The sequence below is a fragment of the Oncorhynchus keta genome, chromosome 12, assembly GCF_023373465.1.
Source record: "Oncorhynchus keta strain PuntledgeMale-10-30-2019 chromosome 12, Oket_V2, whole genome shotgun sequence".
Taxonomy (NCBI): domain Eukaryota; kingdom Metazoa; phylum Chordata; class Actinopteri; order Salmoniformes; family Salmonidae; genus Oncorhynchus; species Oncorhynchus keta.
In genome coordinates, this window is record NC_068432.1 from 42127418 (window position 1) to 42152111 (window position 24694).

Genomic DNA, 24694 nt, shown 5'->3' on the forward strand with positions numbered 1-24694 from the left:
CATGATCACTCTGGATGAACTGCAGAGATCTACAGCTGAGGTGGGAGACTCTGTCCATAGGACAACAATCAGTCGTATATTGCACAAATCTGGCCTTTATGGAAGAGTGGCAAGAAGAAAGCCATTTCTTAAAGATATCCATAAAAAAGTGTCATTTAAAGTTTGCCACAAGCCACCTGGGAGACACACCAAACATGTGGAAGAAGGTGCTCTAGTCACATGAAACCAAAATTGAACTTTTTGGCAACAATGCAAAACGTTATGTTTGGCGTAAAAGCAACACAGCTCATCAACCTGAACACACCATCCCCACTGTCAAACATGGTGGTGGCAGCATCATGGTTTGGGCCTGCTTTTCTTCAGCAGGGACAGGGAAGATGGTTAAAATTGATGGGAAGATGGATGGAGCCAAATACAGGACCATTCTGGAAGAAAACCTGATGGAGTCTGCAAAAGACCTGAGACTGGGACGGAGATTTGTCTTCCAACAAGACAATGATCCAAAACATAAAGCAAAATCTACAATGGAATGGTTCAAAAATAAACATATCCAGGTGTTAGAATGGCCAAGTCAAAGTCCAGACCTGAATCCAATCGAGAATCTGTGGAATGAACTGAAAACTGCTGTTCACAAATGCTCTCCATCCAACCTCACTGAGCTCAAGCTGTTTTGCAAGGAGGAATGGGAAAAAATGTCAGTCTCTCGATGTGCAAAACTGATAGAGACATACCCCAAGCGACTTACAGCTGTAATCGCAGCAAAAGGTGGCGCTACAAAGTATTAACTTAAGGGGGCTGAATAATTTTGCACGCCCAATTTTTCAGGTTTTGATTTGTTAAAAAAGTTAGGGTTGAAATATCTAATAAATGTCGTTCCACTTCATGATTGTGTCCCACTTGTTGTTGATTCTTCACAAAAAAATACAGTTTTATATCTTTATGTTTGAAGCCTGAAATGTGGCAAAAGGTCGAAAAGTTCAAGGGGGCCGAATACTTTCGCAAGGCACTGTATATCTGTTTATTATACCTGTTGATACAGGGCTCATATGTGAAACTATTCTAACTGAACATTTTCTTTCACAGTGACACTGACTCCGAATGGGAGTCTTATCCGGAGTCCTGTGTGAATTTAAGTATGCTCTCTCTAATTCTCTCTTTCTCTCTCTCGGAGGACCTGAGCCCTAGCACCATGCGTCAGGACTACCTGGCATGATGACTCCTTGCTGTCCCCAGTCCACCTGGCCTTGCCGCTGTTCCAGTTTCAACTGTTCTGCCTGCGGCTATGGAACCCTAAACTGTTCATTTTTACTCTTGAGGTGCTGTCCTGTTGCACCCTCTACAACCACTGTGATCTCCACCCGGCACAGCCAGAAGAGGACTGGCCACCCCTCATAGCCTGGTTCCTCTCTAGGTTTCTTCCTAGGTTTTTGCCTCTCTAGGGAGTTTTTCCTAGCCACCGTGCTTCTACACCTGCATTGCTTGCTGTTTGGGGTTTTAGGCTGGGGCTATATAAATTGATTTGATTTGATAGAGGACTGAGGGTCTTTCAAATATTGAAAGTGTGGAAATAGTTATGTTATTTTGTAAATGTATATATATATATATATATATTTTCATATTTTTAATTATTTTATTCCCATTTAAAAAAAAACATTTTTCATTTATTTTTCTAATTTTTTGGGGGGGGTGTGTTAGAATACCATTTAGGTATTTTGTATATAGTTATTTGTTTCAAAATTTATACCTTCACCAATTTGGCCACATTTGGGCGACTTGTGTGGGACACCTGGGTGACTTCATGATAAATGTCATGTAGCACACTCATTTTGGAGGTTATCATTATGAAACTTTGCACAAGTACTACTGCCCTCTTATATTTTTCACTGAAATTGTCACCATCATCCTATCTGAATGTTTGTTTTATCTTATTCATTTTAAAGATGATCTAAACCAGATCTATTGTGTGTTATTCTCCTGTTTTCTTTCAAATGGTACCAAGAATATGCATATCCTTGGATCTGTGCCTGAGCTACAGGCTGTTAGATTTGGGTATGTCTTCAGGCGGAAATTGGGGGGGAGCTGCAAGAGTTTAAATCTGCCTATTTCTCCCAAGCTCAGTCGTCTTGAGTCTGCACAACACTGCCAGGACCTAGGATCAAGGGAGACACTCAAGTTTTTTAATAATGTATCTCTTGACACATTGATGAAAATAGTCATGGCCTCTAAACCTTCAAGCTGCAAACTGGAGCCTATTCCAACTAATCTACTGAAAGAGATGCTTCCTGTGCTTGGCCCTCCTATGTTGAACATAATAAACGGCTCCCTATCCTCCGAATGTGTACCAAACTCACTAAAAGTGTCAGTAATAAAGCCTCTCTTGAAAAAGCCAAACCTTGACCCAGAAAATATTTGAAAAACTATTGGCCTGCATTGAATCTCCCATTCCGCTCAACAAAAAAAATGTAAAAGCTGTTGCGCAGCAACTCACTGCCTTCCTGAAGACAAACAATGTATATGAAACACTTCAGTCTGGTTTTAAACCATATCATAGCACTGAGACTGCACTCGTGAATGTGGTAAAGGACCTTTTAATTGGGATAGGGGGCAGCATTTTCACTTTTGGATGAATAGCGTGCCAAGAGTGAACTTCCTCCTACTCTGCCCCGGATGCTAATATATGCATATTATTATTAGTATTGGATAGAAAACACTCTGAATTTTCGAAAACCTTTTGAATGATGCCTGTGAGTATAACAGAACTCATATGGCAGGCGAAAACCTGAGAAAAATCCAACCAGGAAGTGGGACATCTAAGGTTTGTAGTTTTTCAAAGCTTGGCCTACCGAATACACATTGAGATATGGATAAAGTTGCACTTCCTACGGCTTCCACTAGATGTCAACCGTCTTTAGAAACTTGAAAGAGGATTCTACTATAAAGGAGGGGCTCATGAGACCTTTGAGGCAGTGATCTGGCAGAGTGCCTTGGTCTCATGACGTTCGCTCCCGACAGAGTTACCTCTCATTCCAGTGCATTTCTTCAGACAAAGGAATTCTCCGGTTGGAACATTATTGATGTTTACTGTTAAAAACATCCTAAAGATTGATTCCATACATCGTTTGACATGTTTCTAAAGGACTATAACAGAACTTTTTGTCTGGACGAAGTGCCTGCGCCTCATGAAGATGGATTACTGGGCTGAACACACGAACAACAAGTGGCTATTTGGACAAAAATTATGGACTTTATGGAACACATCAGTCATTTATTGTCGAACTGGGATTCCTGGGAGTGCCTTCTGATAAAGATCATCAAAGGTAAGTGAACATTTATGGTGTTGTTTCTAACTTCTGTTGACTCCAAAATTGTGGATATTCCTCTGGCTGTTTTGGGTTCTGAGAGCCGTTCTCAGATTATGTTTTCCCATAAAGTTTATTTGAAATCTGAACAGCGGTTGCATTAACCTCTTGCTCCTACCTGACACGCAGGCGTCCCATCTAGACATCTGGAAATGCAAATGCACTACGCTAAATGCTAATAGCACTCGTTAAAACTCAAACGTTCATTAAAATACACATGCAGGGATTGAATTAAAGCTACACTCGTTGTGAATCCAGGCAACAAGTCAGATTTTTAAAATCCTTTTGCGAAAGCATGAGAAGCTATTATCTGATAGCATGTAACACCCCAAAAGACCCGCAGGGGACGTAAACAAAATTTAGCATAGTCGGCGCTACACAAAACGCACAAATAAAATATAAAACATTCATTACCTTTGACCATCTTCTTTGTTGGCACTCCTAGATGTCCCATAATCACTATTGGGTCTTTTTTAAAATTAAATCGGTCCATATATAGCCTAGATATCGATCTATGAAGACTGTGTGATCAACGAAAAAATAGCGTTTTATAACGTAACGTCATTTTTTAAATTAAAAAGTCGATGATAAACTTTCACAAAACACTTCAAAATACTTTTGTAATGCAACTTTAGGTATTAGTAAACGTTAATAAGCGATCAAATTGATCACGAGGCGATGTATATTCTATAGCTGTACGTCTGGAAATAATGTCCGGGTAAATCTCAACCAAAATATCCGGTCGGAGACCTGAAGAAATGGGCTGTCTTTTGTTCGTTTGACCAAGAAACAAAGCCTAGGCAAATGACAAGACTGTTGACATCGTGTGGAAGCTGTAGGTATTGCAAATGTCGGCCCCATTTAATGTGGATCACCTTTATCAATCGGTTGAAGTGGCGCATGGATATATTTTTCCATTTTCAGTGATCAGATTTTCCTGCACTTTTCGATGAAACGCACGTTCTGTTATAGTCACAGCCGTGATTTAACCAGTTTTATAAACGGCTGAGTGCTTTCTATCCACACATACTAATCATATGCATATACTATATTCCTGGCATGAGTAGCAGGGCGCTGAAATGTTGCGCGATTTTTAACAGAATGTTCGAAAAAGTAGGGGGTAACAGGTTAAGGAGAAGTCTATCTTTAATTATGTGAATAACAATTGTATCTTTTATCAATGTTATTATGAGTATTTCTGCAAAATCACCGGATGTATTGGAATCAAAACATTACTGCACATAATGCGCCAATGTAAACTGAGATTTTTGGATATAAATATGCACATTATCGAACAAAACATGCATGTATTATGTATTATGTAACATGATGTCCTATGAGTGTCATCTGATGAAGATCAAAGGTTAGTGATTAACTTGATCTATATTTCTGCTTTTTGTGACTCTGTCACGCCTTGGTCTTAGTATTTTGTGTTTTATTTATTTATTTGGTCAGGCCAGGGTGTGACATGGGTTTATTTTGTGGTGTGTATTTGTATTGGGGTTTTAGTAGGTATTGGGATTGTGGCTGAGTAGGGTTGTCTAGGAAAGTCTATGGTTGCCTGAGGCGGTTCTTAATCAGAGGCAGATGATTATCGTTGTCTCTGATTGGGAACCATATTTAGGCAGCCATATTATTTGAGTGTTTCGTGGGTGATTGTTTCTGTCTCTGTGTTAGTTGTCACCAGATAGGCTGTATAGGTTTTCACATTCCGTTTGTTGTTTTTGTATTGTTCGTGTTTTTTTCTTCATTAAAGATGTATCGAACTAACCACGCTGCATTTTGGTCCGACTCTCCTTCGACGGAAGAAAACCGCAACAGACTCCTCTCTTTGGCTGGAAATAAGGCTGTGTGTTTTTTTCACTTGGCTATGACCTAACAATCATATGTTGCTTTCGCTGTAAAGCATTTTTTAAATCGGACACGATGGGTAGATTAACAAGATGTTTATCTTTCATTTGCTGTGTTGGACTTGTTAATGTGTGAAAGTTACATATTTCAAAAAATATTTTTGAATTTTGCGCGCTGCCTTTTCAGTGGAATGTTGTGGAGGGGTTCTGCTAGCAGATCGCCTGCCCTAGAAAGGTTAATGGAGTCAGACCAAGGCTCTGCATCTGTCCTCCTGCTCCTAGACCTTGGTGCTGCTTTTGATAACATCGATCATCCACATTCTTTTGAAGAGATTGTAATTCCAAATTGGTCTACACGGACAAGTTCTGGCCTGGTTTAGATCTTATCTGTTGGAAAGACATCAGTTTGTCTCTGTGGATGGTTTGTCCTTTGACAAATAAACTGTACATTTGTGTTCCTCAAGGTTTTGTTTTAGGATCACTGTTGTTTACACTATATATTTTACTTCTTGGTGATGTCATTCGGAAACATAATGTTAACTGCTATGTGGATGACACATAGCTGTACATTTCGATGAAACATGGTAAAGCCCCAAAATTGCCCTCCCTGGAAGCCTGTGTTTCAGACATAAGGAAGTGGATGGTGGCATTGCTTTGACTTTTAAACTCTGACAAAACAGAGATGCTAGTTCTAGGTCCCAAGAAACAAAGAAATCTTCTGTTGGATCTGACAATTAATCTTGATGGTTGTGCAGTTGTCTCAAATAAAACTGTGAAGGACCTCGGCGTTACTCTGGACCCTGATCTTTCTTTTGACAAACGTATCAAGTCTGTTTCAAGGACAGCTTTTTTCCATCTACGTGACATGGCAAAAATCTGAAACTTTGTCCAAAAATGATGCAGAAAAATGTATCCATTCTTTTGTCACTTCTAGATTAGACTACCGCAATGCTCTACATTCCGGCTACCCGGGGGCTGAGTCACTGGCTTACTGGTGCTCTCCCATGCTGAATCTAGGAGGGGTGCATCACTTGAGTGAGTTGAGTCACTGACGTGATCTTCCTGTCCGGGTTGGCGCCCCCCTCAGGTTTGTACGGTGGAGGAGATATTCGTGGGCTATACTTGGCCTTGTCTCTGGGTAGTAAGTTGGTGGTTTGAAGATATCACTGTAATGGTGTGGGGGCTGTGCTTTGGAAAAGTGGGTGGGGTTATATCCTGCCTGGTTAGCCCTATCCGGGGGTATCGTCGGACAGGGCCACAGTGTCTCCTGACCCCTCCTGTCTCAGCCTCCAGTATTTATGCTGGAGTCTGTTATATGTGGAGTCTTATCCGGTATCCTGGGTGAATTTAAGTATGCTCCCTCCAACTCTTTCTCTCTCTCTCTCTTTTCTCTCCATCTTCTCTCAGAGGACATGAGACCTAGGACCATGCCTCAGGACTACCTGGCCTGATGACTCATTGCTGTTCCCAGTCCACCTGGTCGTGCTACTGCTCCAGTTTCAACTGTTCTGCCGGCGGCTATGGAACCCTGACCTGTTCACCGGACATGCTACCTTATCCCGAACCTGCAGTTTTTGACTCTCTCTCTCTACTGCACCTGCTGTCTCTAACTCTGAATGAAAAGCCAATTGACAAAAGCCAACTGAAATTTATTCCTGAGGTGCACCCTCTACAACCACTGTCATTATTATTATTTGACCCTGCTGGTCATCTATGAACATTTGAACATCTTGGCCATGTACTGTAATAATCTCCACAGGGGACAGCCAGAAGAGGACTGGCCACCCCTCAGAGCCTGGTTCCTCTCTAGGTTTCTTCCTAGGTTCCTGCCTTTCTCGGGAGTTTTTCCTAGCTATCATGCTTCTACATCTGCATTGCTTGCTGTTCGGGGATTTAGGCTGGGTCTCTGTACAGCACTTTGTGACATCAGCTGATGTAAAAAGGGCTTTATAAATACATTTGAATGATTTAAAACGTATTTATTGAAACCGTAATATCAATTTGTTATATTATATACTGGAACACAAACGTCAAAATCTTACATGACTATATACAGTTGAAGTCGGAAGTTTAAAAAAAGTGTAGACCTCCACAAGTCTGGTTCATCCTTGGGAGCAATTTCCAAATGCCTGAAGGTACCACGTTCATGTGTACAAACAATAGTACCCAAGTATAAACACCATGGGACCACGCAGCCGTCGTACCACTCAGGAAGGAGACGCGATCTGTCTCCTAGAGATGAACGTACTCTGGTACAAAAAGTGCAAATCAATCCCAGAACAGCAAAGGACCTTGTGAAGGTGCTGGAGGAAACAGGTACAAAAGTATCTATATCCACAGTAAAACGAGTCCTATATCAATATAACCTGAAAGGCCGCTCAACAAGGAAGAAGCCACTGCTCCAAAACCACCATAAGAAAGCCAGACGACATTTTGCAACTGCACATAGGGACAGATATCGTACATTTTGGAGAAATGTCCTCTTGTCTGATGAAACAAAAATAAAACTGTTTGGCCATTAATGACCATCGTTACGGTTGGAGGAAAAAGGGGGAGGCTTGCAAGCCGAAGAACACCCCCAACCGTGAAGCACGGGGGTGGCAGCATCATGTTGTGGGGGTGCTTTGCTGCAGGAGGGACTGGTGCACTTCACAAAATAGATGGCATCAATCATGAGGGAGGAAAATTACGTGGATATATGAAAGCAACATTTCAAGATATCAGTCAGGAAATTAAAGATTGGTCGCAAATGGGTTTTCCAAATGAACAATGACCCCAAGCATACTTCCAAAGTTGTGGCAAAATGGCTTAAGGACAACAAAGTCAAGGTATTAGAGTGGCCATCACAAAGCCCTGACCTCAATCCTATAGAACATTTGTGGGCAGACCTGAAAAAACGTGTGTGAGCAAGGAGGCCTACAAACCTGACTCAGTTACACCAGCTCTGTCAGGAGGACTGGGCCAAAATTCACCCAACTTATTGTGGGAAGCTTGTGGAAGGCTACCCAAAATGTTTGACCCAAGTTAAACAAGTTAAAGGCAATGCTACCAAATACTAATTGAGTGTATGTAAACTTCTGACCCACTGGGAATGTGATGAAAGAAATAAAAAATGAAATAAATCATTCTCTCTATTATTCTGACATTTCACATTCTTACAATAAAGTGGTGATCCTAACTGACCTAAGACAGGGCATTTTTAATAGGATTAAATGTCAGGAATTGTGAAATACTGAGTTCAAATGTATTTGGCTAAGGTGTATGTAAACTTCTGACTTCAACTGTACATGATATTGATGATATTTCATCGAGTGTTGCTTTGGATGACTCTGTTAATCATCGTGGAAACCCTATTAGAATTCCTTCAGGACTCTAAAATGTATATAATTAATGGAAGGATAATCCCGTTAAGAGATAACTTTACATCCATATCTGGCAAAGGAAAAGCTGTGGTGGACTTTATAGTTACCTCCACAACTCTCTAGAAACTTGTTTGGATTTTAAGGTGTTACCCTCTAAACAAGTGGTGGAAGACTGTGGATAATGTTGGAAGACTGTGGATGTTTTAACTAAATTGGAGAAAAATGTACACTTCCTGATAATTCCCTTTTATTTATGATCTTTTCTGTTGGCCACAAACTTTCTCAACCAAATATAACTGTGCATGAAAATATACTGTACATACCCCACATTGGCCTAAATTTAAGAAAACAAATGTGCCAAATTACTTTCTGTGTCCTGAAATGGCATGTAGAGCTCTGGTGGCACTCTGCAAAGATGCCAAGAAACAACATTTGATTTAGATGTGTGGTATGAAAAATGTTTTGATGTCATATATTCTGAAATGGGAAAACAATTATGAAAATAGAAATACACTGCCAAGCCCAGGACATTTTACAAGCTGAATAAGGCTTGTTGGAATGATTAGTTAAGGGACCTATGGTCTAGAATGTACTTATATTTACAGTGTAAAGATAGGAATACAAGAGAACTGTGTAGGAAGGAGTTTTAGAATAAACGGCATGTGTTCGATAAAAGACTGCACCTATTCAAACTGAGATATCAGAGAAGGCAGTTATTACGCCACGAGGAGATACAGACAAGAAATCCTCAACTGTTTTGGAGGGAAAATAAACAAGGTAGGACAAAAACTACATAAGAAAATTATAATGGAAGTCAGGGAAGAGCTAGAGGGGGCTGAACTCTGATGTTACACAGGTACTTAAAGGGGTTTGGTAGTTTGTTCTCAGGTATCAAAAAGTTAAGGTGATTAAGCTGTAAAGCTTTAAAATACTATAAATTAATTTACATCCTATATGATTTGCTCCAAATTAGTTTTGAGCACAGTATACTACCATCAACTTGGTATAAGTCTATAGTGAATCCCATTCCCAAATCTTCAAAAAATTACCTGAGAGTACCACTGAACGATAGAGGCATATTTTAACAAGTTCGGTCTATAAATTATATTCATTCATCCTCAACAATAGGCGTATGAACAAAATGTATTTCGTAAATCTGGAGCCTGTATAGATCATATCTTCTCGGTCTGTACCATAATCAAAAATAGATTACACAAAGAGAAGCCTACTTTAGCATGTTTCACTGATTTCCAGAAAGCTTTTGATTTTGTAAATAGGAATATTTCAGCCTATAGTTTGTTTAAGACAGGGGTTGATGGGAAATGTCATCTTACAAAGTAACAATTGCTTGTATGTGTGATAATGAATATCGTACAGATCATCACAGACTTTGTTTGCTTTGTTTATAAATTATTTGGCAAAATAAATTAAACAGTTAAATATTGGAGTAAGATATGATGATGAAATGCCAAGTACATTTGTACATGCTGGTTATATTATTTTGATGGCAGAAACTGAACAAGACCTGCCGAACATGTTATTATGTGCAGTCAATTGGTGTAAAAGATGGAGATTTTCATCCACTCTATTTCAGCTTACTTCATCCACCCTATTACAGTTGACTTAATCCACCCTATTACAGTTGACTTAATCCACCCTATTACAGTTGACTTCATCCACCCTATTACAGCTGATATCATCCACCCTATTACAGCTGATATCATCCACCCTATTACAGCTGATATCATCCACCCTATTACAGCTGACTTCATCCACAGCTGAGCTCATCCATCTATTACAGCCAACTTCATCCATTCTATTACAACTCATTACAGCTGATATCATCCACCCTATTACAGCTGACTTCATCCACTCTACTTATAGCTGAGCTCATCCACTCTATTACAGCCAACTTCATCCATTCTATTACAACTCACTTCATCCACTCTAATTACAGCTGATATCATCCACCCTATTACAGCTGATATCATCCACCCTATTACAGCTGATATCATCCACCCTATAACAGCTGACTTCATCCACTCTACTTATAGCTGAGCTCATCCACTCTATTACAGCCGACTTCATCCATTCTACTTACAGCTGAGTTCCACCCGTATGAAGTCTTTGATGCCCAGGTTTTCCAGGAAGACTCCTGAAGCAGCGGTGGTTTTGAACAGGAAGGAGATGTCTGCACTCAGCTCTCCGTGGAACGTGGGGAAGTGCAGATATGACGTCTCTTTGTTGAAGAACGCTGCGTTCCAGAAGTTCTCTGAGGAAATTATGGAAATCAATACATTTACCATTTACATGTACATACATTTTGGTCGTTTAGCCTACTCTTATCCAGAATGACTTAGTCAGTGCATTCAGCTAAGGTAAGTAAGACAACCACAAATCACATAGGTGTGACAACCATAACAAGGTGCTGATTGAGAAAATGGTGCTTATTGTAAACTAAGGTCTAAATAGACTGAGAACAAAATAAGATGTGGCTTCGAGAGTATATGTCCTCAACTTGTTTTGTTCTCAGTTGATAATAATGATCTGTTGATGAGACTGTCAGGCACATAAACAGGCCAATTGTTTCTTCTAATTCATCTTAATTATATTCCACCTCTGTTTCCCCCGTTTATGTCTAATTTACTAAGATAAATATTTCAGGTAACCAAGGATGCAATTAGGAATAAAAAAGAGATTGGGACTCTTGGTTCATTATTGCCTGATTAACAACTACCTACCGCCATCAGCATAAGTGCATAAAAGAGAGAACATTGTTTTTGTAACCATTCTGCTAATGTGGTACAGATAATTAGGTTATGTGCATAATCAGAGTGATTAACATAATGATTGATGGAGAGGAAGAGAATGTTGCATTAGCATCAAACAGGTATGGGAAAAGAAATTACTGTGCTGAGGACTCAGAGTGTAACGCTCGTCTTCTTCCGACGAGGAGTAAGAGATATCGGACCTATTTGCAGCGTGGTAAGTGTCCATTTTAATACTGTATGTAAAACTGAACACTACAAAATACAAAATAACAAAGTGAAAGAAGAAACGAAAATCTAAACAAACTAAACAGTCCCGTGTGGCACAAACACCAACACGGAAAAGAATCACCCACAACTCAAAAGTGAAACCAGGCTACCTAAGTATGGTTCTCAATCAGGGACAATGATATACAGCTGCCTCTGATTGAGAACCATACCAGGCCAAACACAGAAATCCCAAATCATAGAAAAAGGAACATAAACAACCCACCCAACTCACATCCTGACCAAACTAAACAAAGACATAACCAAAGAACTAAGGTCAGAAAGTGACACAGAGTAGGAGTAGCTTGTAACGTCTACAGTGCTCAGGTCATTTATCTGCATTTGTTTGAATCACAGCCTGTGTGCATTATAAATACTCCATGTCCATATAGAAATACTGGAGTGATAGATTGACTGATATATCAAAGTGAGCACACAGTACTCAGTAAAACCTAGTCAGTTTATTGAAGGAGGGTCAGTAATGGATGAAATAATGGACTGATTTAGTAGAACGATTTATTGACTTGATCCTTACTTTCTAACCCAGAGTAAGGCACTGTGTGCCAAAACTTTGGTGATACTGTGGGAGAAATTGGTTATGTGGGACAGATTATATACATGATTTGGTAACACAAGAGAAAGATACACATATGGGTTTATTTCCTGTTCTGGTAAAGTGCATTGTCTGTTGTGTGGGGCAGGAAGCGGATGGAGGCCGTGGGGGTATGAGATAGCTGAGAAACACTCCTAGACCAGCTGGATATACAAAGATCAGAAGGATAGAAAAAGGGAGGGGGTCAGCCAAATGACCAACTGATGGATTGCAGGCATCAATCACATCACAGGGGAAACACAAGTCTGTTTGATCTTAGACAACCATGTGAAGAGAAGCCGACCAGGGCAGCTGAACACACTAAAACTAGAGATAAAGGACACATAAAAAGGGGACACATGGGGTTAATTACAGGGTATGAGCACAGGCCACAGGAAGGGGGGATGTATATTATCTTTAGGTCAAAGGAAGGGTCTTGACATCATTATAATCTGGCCGAAAGAAGATGTGGGCGTTACTGGGCTGAACAAGCAGGATGCACGGATTGGAATGTAACGTAATTTACATGTGGGATGGGCTCATATGCAATATGTGGATAAATACTGGAGCCAGGGCTCTGGAAAAGGTGTGTGTTCCGCGGATCGCTCCGGCTTATGATACTGGTGTATTAAAAATCTATATTGATTTTCATAAAGTTCTTGGTTGTATTCATATTTGAACCGATTGGCCACTACAATACCCAATAAATATTTGGGAATACAAAGGCTTCCAAAGGGTTCTTTGGCTGTACACATTGGTTTCAGGTAGAACCGTTTTGGGTTCCATATAGAAGCCTCTGTGGAAAGGGTGAATAAGCTGAATAACCCATTTAGGTTCTAGATACAGTAGTACTTTTTTCTAAGAATGTAGATCGAGTGTGAGACTATCTTTACAATGTCATAATTTGATACTTACTGTCGCCATGACACTTGAGTGGTCCGACTTTATAGGCTGCCTCTGATCCAGGTCTCTGTATATCCCCAACAACCACCCATCTGACCGGCAGATTCTCCTTATGGGTGAGCAGACCAGAGTCAGTCGCCCTGGGTTAAATAAAACAGAGGAGGGATGCATTAAAACAACAGAGGAACAAAGGACCAGATCAAAATCAGTGTGTATTGGCCTATGTTGCTTTCTTCAATTGATCCTAATTCACAGCCATCCTGAGTATTTGATTTTTGGTTAGTTTATGAAGCACAGTAACGGTAGGTTGTCTTTGTGTCTGGATTCACAGTGTGACAGTAATAGCAGGCAGCTGGTCTGGTTCCTCTCGATAATCTCTCTAATATGTATAGCTATCGATGAGAGACATGGTATAGGGTGGAGGTGTATAGCTTCGGTTCTCCAGAGCTAACAGGATACACCATTTGTTGCATTTCAATGGCAAGTTGATTACTTGGGCTACCAGGTGTGTGGAATCTATAGCCAATCAATATGAGAGAGAGTGAAAGCGAGAAGCAGGATTGGAGCCTTCGAGAACTGGAGTTGTGCACTGCTGGTGTTGTAAGAAATACACATACAGAGATGTAGGATGAATGTTATTTTTATACAATAGAGTTGTAAGTACAGTATACTTCTGCTGCATCTTTGGAGATGTAGGCATTTGACTCATACTCCTAGAATATAACCATTCCTTCTGGCCAGCTACTTCCTGTTCTGATTATTGCATAATCAAATACCACTAGGGCACAAAGAATCACAACAGGAAATAGAAAAGAAAATTGTGCCGATTTTAACAACCTCCATCCAGATTATGTTTACTCTAGCTGATGTTTATGTTCTTGTAGTCTTATTACTGTTGTGGGGGCTATAAAAATGTCATCAAAACAAATACAAATGCCGGTGAGAGAACAAGGCCCTTTCTGAATATGATAAAACATTTAAAGGTGAATCTCAGTCTGTAGAGAATGTTGAGTACAACAGATGGTATACTATAGCATGTTGGGGCAGAGATCCAGACATTACATAGGGAAGGGTGGACAAAAAGGAGCTGAAGAATAGTTGGGATTGGTGTTCAGAAGATGAGGAAGAAAGAAGAAGTATATTTAGAGAGAGATTTTTAACCTTTATTTAAACAGGCAAGTCAGTTAAGAACAAATTCTTAATTTCAATGACGGCCTAGGAACAGTGGGTTAACTGCCTGTTCAGGAGCAGTATTACAGATTTGTACCTTGTCAGCTCAGGGGTTTGAACTTGTAACCTTCTGGTTACTAGTCCAACACTCTAACCACTAGGCTACCCTGCCACTCTTTATAAAGAAAGAAAGAGAAAGACAGTGAGAGAAAGAGGAGAGCAGATACAGTGGGTGGTAGAATTCGTTCTGGTTGGTAGGTGATTAAATACTTATGCCATGCAATAAAATTCAAATGAATTACTTCAAAAATCATACAATGTGATTTCTGGATTTTTGTTTTAGATTCCGTCTCTCACAGTTGAAGTGTACCTATGATAAATATTACAGACCTCTACATGCTTTGTAAGTAGGAAAATCTGCAAAATCTTCAGTGTATCAAATACCTGTTCTCCCCACGGTATATATATATAGAGAGAGAAAGAGGGGAGCAGAGATATATATATATATATATATATATATATATAGAGAGAGAGAGAGAGAGAGAGAGAGAGAGAGAGAGAGAGAGAAAGAGGGGAGCAGATAGAGTGAGAGAAAGAGATTGAGGGAAATATATAGAGAATGTGATGGTATTGTACCATTCTTTGCGGTCAGCGTCACAGTTGCAGTAGTGGTCTGAGTCGATGCAGTTCCCCTGAAGACCACAGCCACACTGTTGGCTCCCTGGTACCGCCCCACCCCAGTACGTCTGGGGCTCATCTGTACGACCCACCCACCAGGTGAACGGAGATCCATCTGAGATAAAGACATAGACACACACACTTTGAAGGTGTCGGATTCTGGAGTAAACTTTGAACATTGTTATACTCAGAGAATAGGAACATTAGTTACACAAGAGACATGAGGGGTGCCATAATGAGGGGCTGAGTGCAGGGAAAACAATTGCAAGTGACAGTACTGATAAGGGGAGAAACTGTTGAAGGCTCATATCACTTAGTTCCCTGCTTAGCAGGAAGGATGCAATGTTTAGAGATAAGGAGGAGACTCCACCCAAAGTGGGGTATGAATACCACCACAGGGGAAGCCATGTCTGTGTCTGAATTACAGCTGTACAGACCCTTTGGGAAGAATTCAACTTGGTTAAGCTTCTCTAGTGTCCGTGAGTTATTTACTCTGAAAAATGTTAACTTAACAAAGGGGTGTGTTCAAAACTACTACAGACTCCCAAACTCCTGTTCATTTATTTACTATGTAGGGCATGAGATGTTTGGGTAAAAATGTAAAAACAGATCAGACAAGATGTGTTTAACCTAAAGATCAATTTGGTGCTATTTGCAATGAGGACACTAATGACATATACCAGAGACACGTTCCACAAAAAGACTGTAACAAGAGGAGAGAGAGTGCTTAATTGAGAATGGTTTCAGTCACCACTTTCCCCCAAAAAACAGGCCAAACTCCAGAGTGCTGCCTTGAAAGAGAAAAGAAAGTCATTCTCATTGATTCTTTCTTCCATCACTCGTCTGATCACGTTCCCCCACCTGAAGCAGGCTGTCTGGTTTTAAACAGAAACCTAACACCATACTCTATCCCTCATTATTCTTCATTTGACATTTTCCAGCATTATTTATTTAGCTTTGACGTTGTTTTCCTCTTCCCTCAGTCAGCCTCTATAGTAACGAGACAGCTAATGGACAGCAATTACACTGTGAAGCTGTGAGTTGCCTTGATTCATGTTCATTTTCAGGTTTAAAAGAGTCATTACAAATGAATATCATATGGCAAACACCAACGACACACCAATCAACGCAAAAACGAATCACCTAAATGCTAACTCACTCAGTGCATGTACCATAACACATCCAGAAATGATGAATATTCTAGTATAACAATATGACGGGTAGGCCTACATAGAACAACCCCCCCCCCTAAAACCTAAATTAATTTGCAACAATGAGCACAATAATCAATTTGTGACATCTGCTTAAGCTCTGCGGGTGGAGAACAGCACTCCCAAATGGACCCTATTCCCTAAATAGTTCACTACTTTTGCCGGCTCTGGTCAAAAGTAGTACACTATATAGGGAATAGGGTGCTATTTGGGATGCGTACACTGACTCACAGTTGACTGAGTGAGCAGGTTTTTAATCATCCTGACCTTTATGGCTGGCTGGGATCAATACTGTTAATAAAATGATTCACCTGGTGTGTTTAAGAGGAGTGACTTTCTGCAGTGGTAGAGGACTTCCTGCTCGCAGTGCTCTGCCTGGGTAATTATGGCCCAGAGCTGTTCCGCGTCGGCAGAATAGTTAAAATAGGCTAAATGCTGATTTATCCCAGACGAGGCCTTTAATTTGGTTAGCTCCGTGTTATTGTGTTGGATCACCAGCCATGTTTTATCTGGAGGAGAAGAGAGAGAGAACAGAGGGAAATCCTAGGATCATTCTAAATAATTATGAAAATGTTAATGATAGCAGAAACAGTGTGAAAATGGGGATGGGGTGGGTGGGAAGACGAGATGTTTCCGATAGCAGCTGGTGCCAGCCCTGAAGGATGGAAATCCTGTCAGAAGATCTGGGATCCCAGCCACAGCTCACAGCTCAGTTACTTACCAAGAGCCATCAACAGCCCCCTAAACGAGGTGTCTATCTGTTTCCGTCAGTGAGAGAAATAACTAAACTGCCACTGGCGGGCAATAAGGAAGTACCATATGCCAGATTGTTGGTGGCACTTTAACTGAACCCTACTTCTCTGTCATCATAGATTTGCATTAGGCAATAGTAAAAACTAAGTGGAGATTATTTGTCACACTGCCACCAGTGGTTATGTATGCAGGGAAACCCTAACTATCCATGCAGTGGTATAATGTAACAGGGAAACCATAGCTTGTCATCCAGTGGTTTAATTAGTGTGTGTGGGGGGGGGTTTACCTGTCATGTTGCAGTAGATCAGCTGTGACTTTATTGGACCACTTCCGTCCACATCTATGTAATACAGGCCTGATGTGTTACCCTGGTGTTTATACGCTTCACATGACTTCTCATAGACAGCTGAGTAGGAGAAAATATACACAAGCACTTAGGTTACCTACTGCCAGTGTGAAGTACTTATGTAAAAATGCTTTAAAGTACACCTTAAGTCGTTTTGGGGGGTATCTGTACTTTACTTTACTATTGATATTTTTTTTTACAACTTTTACTTTTATTTCACTACATTCCTAAAGAAAATAATCTACTTTTTACTCAATTTTCCCTCACACCCAAAAGTACTCGTTACATTTTCAATGATAAGCAGGACAGTAAAATGATCTAATTCACATACTTATCAAGAGAACATCCCTAGTCATCCCTACTGCCTCTGATGTGGTGGACTCACTAAACACAAATGCTTAATTTGTAAAAATGTCTGAGTGTTGGAGTGTGCCCCTGGCTATCCTTAGAATCAAAGTTAGAAAATGACATGGTGCCGTGTACTTTGCTTAATATAAAGAACTTGAAATTATTTATACATTTACTTTTGATACTTAAGTATATTTTAGCAATTACATTTACTTTTTCTACTTGTAAGTATATTTAAACCCAAATAGTTTTACTCAAGTAGTATTTTACTGGGTGACTTTACTTTTACTCAAGAATAACATTCGCTGCTTTTCCCCCCCTGCTGAAATTAGTACTGACTGAAATAATGAACTGAAACAAATACAGCCTCCAATTAAATGTACATTACACAGGAACAACTTTTAGAGCAAACACTGCCATGTTTCCACTAGATGTGAAAGTAAGTATGATAAGTTAAGAACTTGAGACCTGGCATGTGGTCTATATGTAAATTTCCAAATCAAGTCTTTAACACCACTTCCTGAAAGAAAACAATTGTTTATAATTTATGCTGTTTATGAAGATTTTGACATCTAGGATTGCTTTGGAGGAAAATATTTAAATGTTTCAGCTGAGGAGCATACTTAATGCCTTTGGGTGGCAAGGGCTGTCCAATGATACTTTATAATGTATTCACATTTCTAAATGAATAACTAACTCACAGAATATACGTATACCAAACAGAAAATGCATATTTTGTAAATGATGTCTGAGTATTGGAGTGTGCCCCTGGCTATCCGCACATTTTTTTTTAAAACAAGGCAAATGTGTTGTCTGCTTTGCTAAATAATAGGAATTTTAAATTAATCATACTTTTACTATTGATACTTAAGTGTATTTAAAACCCAAAACTTTTTGACTTTACTCGAGTAGTAATTCACTGCCTTACTTTCACTTTTACTTGAGTAACTTTCTATTTATGTATCTATACTTTTACTCAAGTGTGACAATTGGGTACTTCTTCCACCACTGGGTGTTCTTAATGTTTTGTATACTCAGTGTACATAACATATACATACAGTACTAAAAGCAAATTAAATGAACATTCATATTCTAATCTATGACACCAAGGCACACTGGGTGTGCAAACAGAACACACACGTACACAAAGCAAACAACACAAACTTTTATATTCCAAGACACTAAGCCATGTTGGGGTGTGCCAGACAAGAAGGATCCACTGACGCAGAGCAGCAAAAGGCATTCTTTGTGTTGGGCACTCAACTCTCCACTCTGATTTACAGTAGCTTTGTGTGCCAACAGCCTGTTCTGTTGATGTAATGTGTGTGTTTGAGCCAGCAGTCTGTTCTGTTGTTGAGGAGGTTGTTACATTATTGATGTGCTAACCATCATTATTTGAAAGGAGACGCACAGAAAACCATTGCATTCTAGATTAAAGGGTGCTAGCTGGTGTCCCTAAGGAATGCAGGCCCCATCACTGCAGATGTTGTCGTTTCTTTGACTCTGTCCGTAATGGCTAATTATTCCCTGTATAGTACACTACTTTTGACCAGAGCCTTTGGAGCCCTGGTCAAAAGAAGTGCACTTTATAGGGAATAGGATGCCATTTCAGATGCACAACATGTGTATACCAGTCTATATTATTCTGAATAGCTAGTGGGCATGTCTGACTGATAAATAATTAATACAAGGCCATATCAATAACAACATTAACAGGAGGTTGTATTCAGTGTATTCCCTTTCACTGTTACTCTGAGCAGGGTTCCTCAGTTAATTCTTTGTTCCTGCCAAGAACAGACACACCTGCAGCTAATCAAGGGTTTGTTAATCGGGTATATAAGTGCTGGGCAGGAACAAAAATGTGCACCTCTGTGGGTTCCCCTGAACATGACTATGAAACCCTGCTGTAACTAGAACACATTGACCTGGCATAATACAAACCCTTATGAAATAAATAATAGGTACAATGATGAATGCTCCTGTTTTTTTTTGTGCACCATTTTGACCCGAAAGTCATCGTCTGGAAATTTGTACCAAGTACCATGCAAGTCATTGGATGTGTGTACACAACGTATGAAACAATACAAACCCTCCCCTCTTGTCAGAAAATAATAACTAACAACCTCTAATAGTTTAGTCACACAGTATATCTCCATTCTCGTAAATATCTTATTTCCTCCTCACCTGAAACACTTCCTGTCATGAATCTAAGTTTAATTCCAATTTAATTATAGAGACAAAGAAAATCACCAGTCCTTTTCCGGTCTCCACCAGCACTTCAATTTCAACGCAACTCAAGTGTGAATGTGTTAAATGGTGAGGCGATTATGTTTGACTGACAAGTCGCTTAATTTAACGTTCAAATCTTCCACACAATTTATGATGACACTGAGCGGACCTAGAGAGACAGAGCGAGAGAAACTCTCACATCATTAAAGGCTTTGTCCTAATCCTTATCAATGGTGAGGCTTTGTCAAACGGGTCTGGCACTGCAGCAGGCTATTGCTGCATCAGAGATAAGACGCTTGACCTTGAATCCAACTTGCTGTGTCTCTGTGCATGTTTAAGGAACAAACACAATATCTTCTCGACAGTATGTCTGTTTAGTCTGTTTAGTTCTGCTTTACAGTTTGGATATACGCCTTCTGCTTCGAGCGCTTACTAATCGCATGCAAGCAAGCACACACACAGGTTTTGAAAGAATTCTTCAGTTATAAAAACAACACTGTGGTTTTAAGATTTTTAAGGAACACACAAGGTCTCCTTACAGCTGTGACATGTTGCTCCACTGTAGCCCGTGTTCGAACAGTTGCAATGGAAGGTACTCCAAGACTGGGTGCATCTCCCCCCGTGTTCACAATGGCTTGGAGAGCATCTGAAAAGAGAAGAGAGATTTATCCCCCACAGGTTTCTGAAGGTCAGAAATCTTTCTGTTCCTTGTGAGACCTCTGAAATATACATTTAGCTCAATTTTAAATTACTTCGCAAATCAGTGAGGATAGAGTGAATGCTCTATCTGAATTCCCGAGTGGCGCAGCAGTCTAAGGCACTGCATCTCAGTGCAAGAGGTGTCCTTACAGTCCCTGATTCAAAGGCTGTATCACATCTGGCCTTGAATGGGAGTCCCATAGGGCGGTGCACAATTGGCCCAGCATCATCCAGGTTTGGCTGGGGTAGGCCATCATTGTAAGTAAGAATTTGTTTTTAACTCACTTGCCTAGTTAAATAAAGGTTACATTAAAATAGAGCAGCTTGCTGTGGAGCGGGTAAGCGATTTAATCTGTACAGGAAAGTCATTAAGAGCAACTTGTATTTTGCCGTAATAACATGGTTTAATCATACTGAAAGACAAACACACACACACTGTGCTGCCAGTCACAGTGTAGGGTGTGAGATGTAACTGAAAATATGATGGTGAGGAGAGAGTGAAAGAAGATGGAGGAAGCTTGCCTTAATGCATGTTATAATAAGATGCCCAGTGCCTCATCAGAATTCGGCCCCAAAAATGATACCTACGGAGGAGCGGCATCTATGGAGGAACTCTGAATATGTTTGAACCTCCGAGTTGGTTTAACGTTGGACCAGCTCACAAGGTTGTGTGTGCAGGACTAGCTAACAATGTTGTGTTTTTAATTTTAGTGCTGCTCTGCACACACATCTTACCTATTTGTAGTTAATAAATCCAATGGGAAATGTGACTAGTATTGACTTGTATTAACTATTTAAAAAGTCTTCTGTAATTAAACCTCTCTCCCTAATTTCTTAATTATGTTTGTAATGTCAGTAGGCTAACCAATGCTTCAGAGGGGAGGGGAGGGGCAGGTAGCTTACACACCCACTGGCAAAGATTTCCAGCTGGCAGGCAGACGCTGGAATACGTTTCTGAGTGACAGAGTGAGTGCTTTGCATAGGCTATTGCAATTTTTGTGGGACTGGAAAAAATGCCCAGAACGTACAATAACGTTACTGACTGATTCCCACACTTTTAAAATAACGGTTTTGCTCCAGGAACAGTATAGATCACTTTAGTTTTCCGTTCTGTTCCTCAAATAATTTGGTTATTTTCAATTTTTTGATTCTGTTCCCTGAATTGGTTCCAACCCCTGGCGCATAGTCAAACTATTTTCTCAGAGAGACATATCTGACAAAAACAACAATTTTTTGGCATCCTGTGAATGCCTAAAATAAATACATCTCTTTATGTTTTATAATACTGTCCTTAATATCAATTCATCTGCTTTTGGTTCAAGGCCCAGTGTTCTTTCGATTTTCTACACCTTTCTCAAGTTTTTTCAAGACCTGTAAAGAAACCTTTTCTGAACTCCAGGTAGGCATTCTCAGAATGTCCTCTGAAATGGTCAGTTCTGAGAACTAATAATGGGCACCATTACAATTACACTACTGTTCAAAAGTTTGGGGTCACTTAGAAATGTCCTTGTTTTTTAAAAGAAAAGCACATCTTTCGTCTATTAAAATAACATCAAATTGATCAGAAATAGTGTCGTGACGTTGTATTAGTTAATGTGACGACTGTTGCTCATCGAATGATTAAAAGTTTCTAATTGCATGATTAAATTAATCAAGCTATTAATAACTCATTAACCTGGGGCACCATGGGAAAATTAGTTTGATTGAGTTTCTATTTCCCAAATTAACTCAAAGAATATCAGAATATCGATTTTACAACAGTCGATAATTAATTTGTTTCCTCTACAGTCTCATTCTGAATGTTGCATAAACCGGGAATCTGCACGGACCCGGGTCTCACCAATGAGTTTGTACCACACCAATCTTAGTTGATTATTTATTTACTAGAAAGCTAAAATGATGATAAAAGATCCACATACACAAAAACACAGTCTAGGCTATTGATTAGAACTTAGTATAACGGGCTAACACACTATGGCGCCTGTCACCCAAAATGGGGATTTAAAAGAGAGAGAAAAAGAGAAAGTACACAAGAGAAATATACATTTGGGTGCATTTATCAGCTATGCTTATTTTAACCTTAGCCTTGCCCCGAACTGCCGCTCTTATGGGTCAGAATATAATGATGTAATTATGTGTGGGAGGTCTCAGATGGGAAGCTCCGTGTGGGTTTACGCTTTTCAATGACGCACTTCTCCGGCGCAACTCTCTGGTTGTCCTCATGATGTCAGTGTCCTTTTGGTCTGATTCCTCGCCCTTGCTCTGGGAGGGGTCTTCTGAGGACAGACAGCTCTGTAGCTCAGAGCTCACAGTGTAGGAATGAATCAGTGTAGATACCATGATTCGATGGAGAGTGTAGGTTAGGTGGACTGGCTTAAATTCACCCGCTTAGACAGCTACTCATCAGTAGCATGGGTAGAAAAAGGTCTTCAACCTTGGGTTGAGTTTTGGGTTCGTTTACTTTTTAGACCTCGGCTGCAGCTTGGGTCACTTAGTCTGATATGTTTATTCTTCACTCACATATCTTATACCCTCGGGTCAGAAGTGGGCGTAACCGCCTTTAGGGCAATACTCTGGGCGTACCAAGTTAAGAGGCAAGGTCTAGATTAGAATCAAATCCAATTTTAGACAACTAACTTCACATTCCATCTTTACCAAAATATTCTCTTTGATTTGGACATTTTCCACACAACGTACAATGTATAAACATCAAACATATACTGGGAAAACTCTTAAAGTTACAATGTTTTCGTAATAAGTAATCTATTAAATGACATACATTTCCATATTCCATCTATCGTCATGACCACCATTGTGGCTGACGGAAACCATTGTTCCAAAGTCCCTTTATTGCATGTTTAATGTTCTGAGGCTGGTTCTCCATAGTGAGAGGACAAAGGAATGTTGTCTGGGGCCTAAGATTTACGATGGGCGTGAGGGGTCATAAAACCCCCACATCTTCAGACCCCTAGATCTCTCCTCCTATGTTGGGGGTGAGAGATCATCTGTAGGGTTGTGGTCTCCTGTATCCTGACCTGATCAGGACAGTCATGACAACAGTGTAGACATTGTTAATGTTGTAAATTACTATTGTAGCTGGAAATGGCTGATATTGTATCGAATATATACATAGGTGTACAGAGGCAAACATCATTCCTGTGTTTCAATGTCAAATTGTGTTAGCTAATCCAAGTTTATCATTTAAAATGATACAGCTGAAACTGTTTTCCTGATTAAAGAAGCAATAAAACTGGCCTTCAATGTCAACAGTGAAGAGGCGACTCTGGCGACTCTGGATGCTGGCCTTCTAGGCAGAGTTGCAAAGAAAAAAACATATCAGACTGGCCAATAAAAAGAAAAGATTAAGATGGGCAAAAAACACAGACACTGGACAGAGGAACTCTGCCTAGAAGGCCAGCATGCCGGAGTCGCCTCTTCACGGTTGACGTTGAGACTGGTGTTTTGCAGGTACTATTTAATGAAGCTGTCAGTTGAGGACTTCTGAGGCGTCTGATTCTCAAACTAGACACTAATGTACTTGTCCTCTTGCTCAGTTGTGCACCAGGGCCTCCTACTCCTCTTTCTATACTGGTTAAAGCCAGTTTGTGCTGTTCTGTGAAGAGAGTCATACACAGCGTTGTACGAGATCATTTTTTTTGGCAATTGCTCGCATGGAATAGCCTTCATTTCTCAGAAAAATAATAGACTGACGAGCTTCAGGAGAAAATTCTTTGTTTCTGGCCATTTTGAGACTGTAATCGAATCCACCAATGCTGATGTTCCAGATACTCATCTAGTCTAAAGATGGCCATTTTTTTTGTTTATTTAAATCAGCACAACCATTTTCAGCTGTGCTAACATAATTGCAAAAGGGCTTACTGTCACGTCTTCGGCCGTCGTCGTCGCCAGTCTACTAGCTGCCACCGATCACCTTTTCCTTTTCTGTTTGTTATATCTTATTGGTTGCACCTGTTTCTTGTTTGAGTTTTGGTTCAGGACTATATAAGCCTGTTAGGCCCGCCTGATTTTGTGCGGCCTTGTTTTCTGTTAGTCTAGGTTGGTTGCGTGTTGTGTTCCCTGTCTGTTTGTGCCCAGTTTTGGGTTGGACACTTTTGTCTTCGCCTGTTGTTTTTGGCGTTAATTGTGGATTCCGTAATAA

General features: G+C 40.1%; 1 protein-coding gene across 4 annotated transcripts in view; it reads right to left on the reverse strand.

The window, feature by feature from the left end:
* The window catches only part of cntnap3 (contactin associated protein family member 3), a 221017-nt gene that overhangs the window by 73680 nt on the left and 122643 nt on the right, over positions 1-24694 (reverse strand). For all 4 annotated transcript variants that reach the window (XM_052458344.1, XM_052458342.1, XM_052458341.1 and 1 more), the window contains exons 11-16: positions 20376-20482; positions 17200-17319; positions 16472-16669; positions 14908-15064; positions 13114-13241; positions 10673-10843 (exon numbers count right to left, since the gene is read on the reverse strand). In XM_052458344.1, the coding sequence (XP_052314304.1) occupies positions 10673-10843; positions 13114-13241; positions 14908-15064; positions 16472-16669; positions 17200-17319; positions 20376-20482 (881 nt within the window). The remainder of the gene's footprint in view (positions 1-10672; positions 10844-13113; positions 13242-14907; positions 15065-16471; positions 16670-17199; positions 17320-20375; positions 20483-24694) is intronic.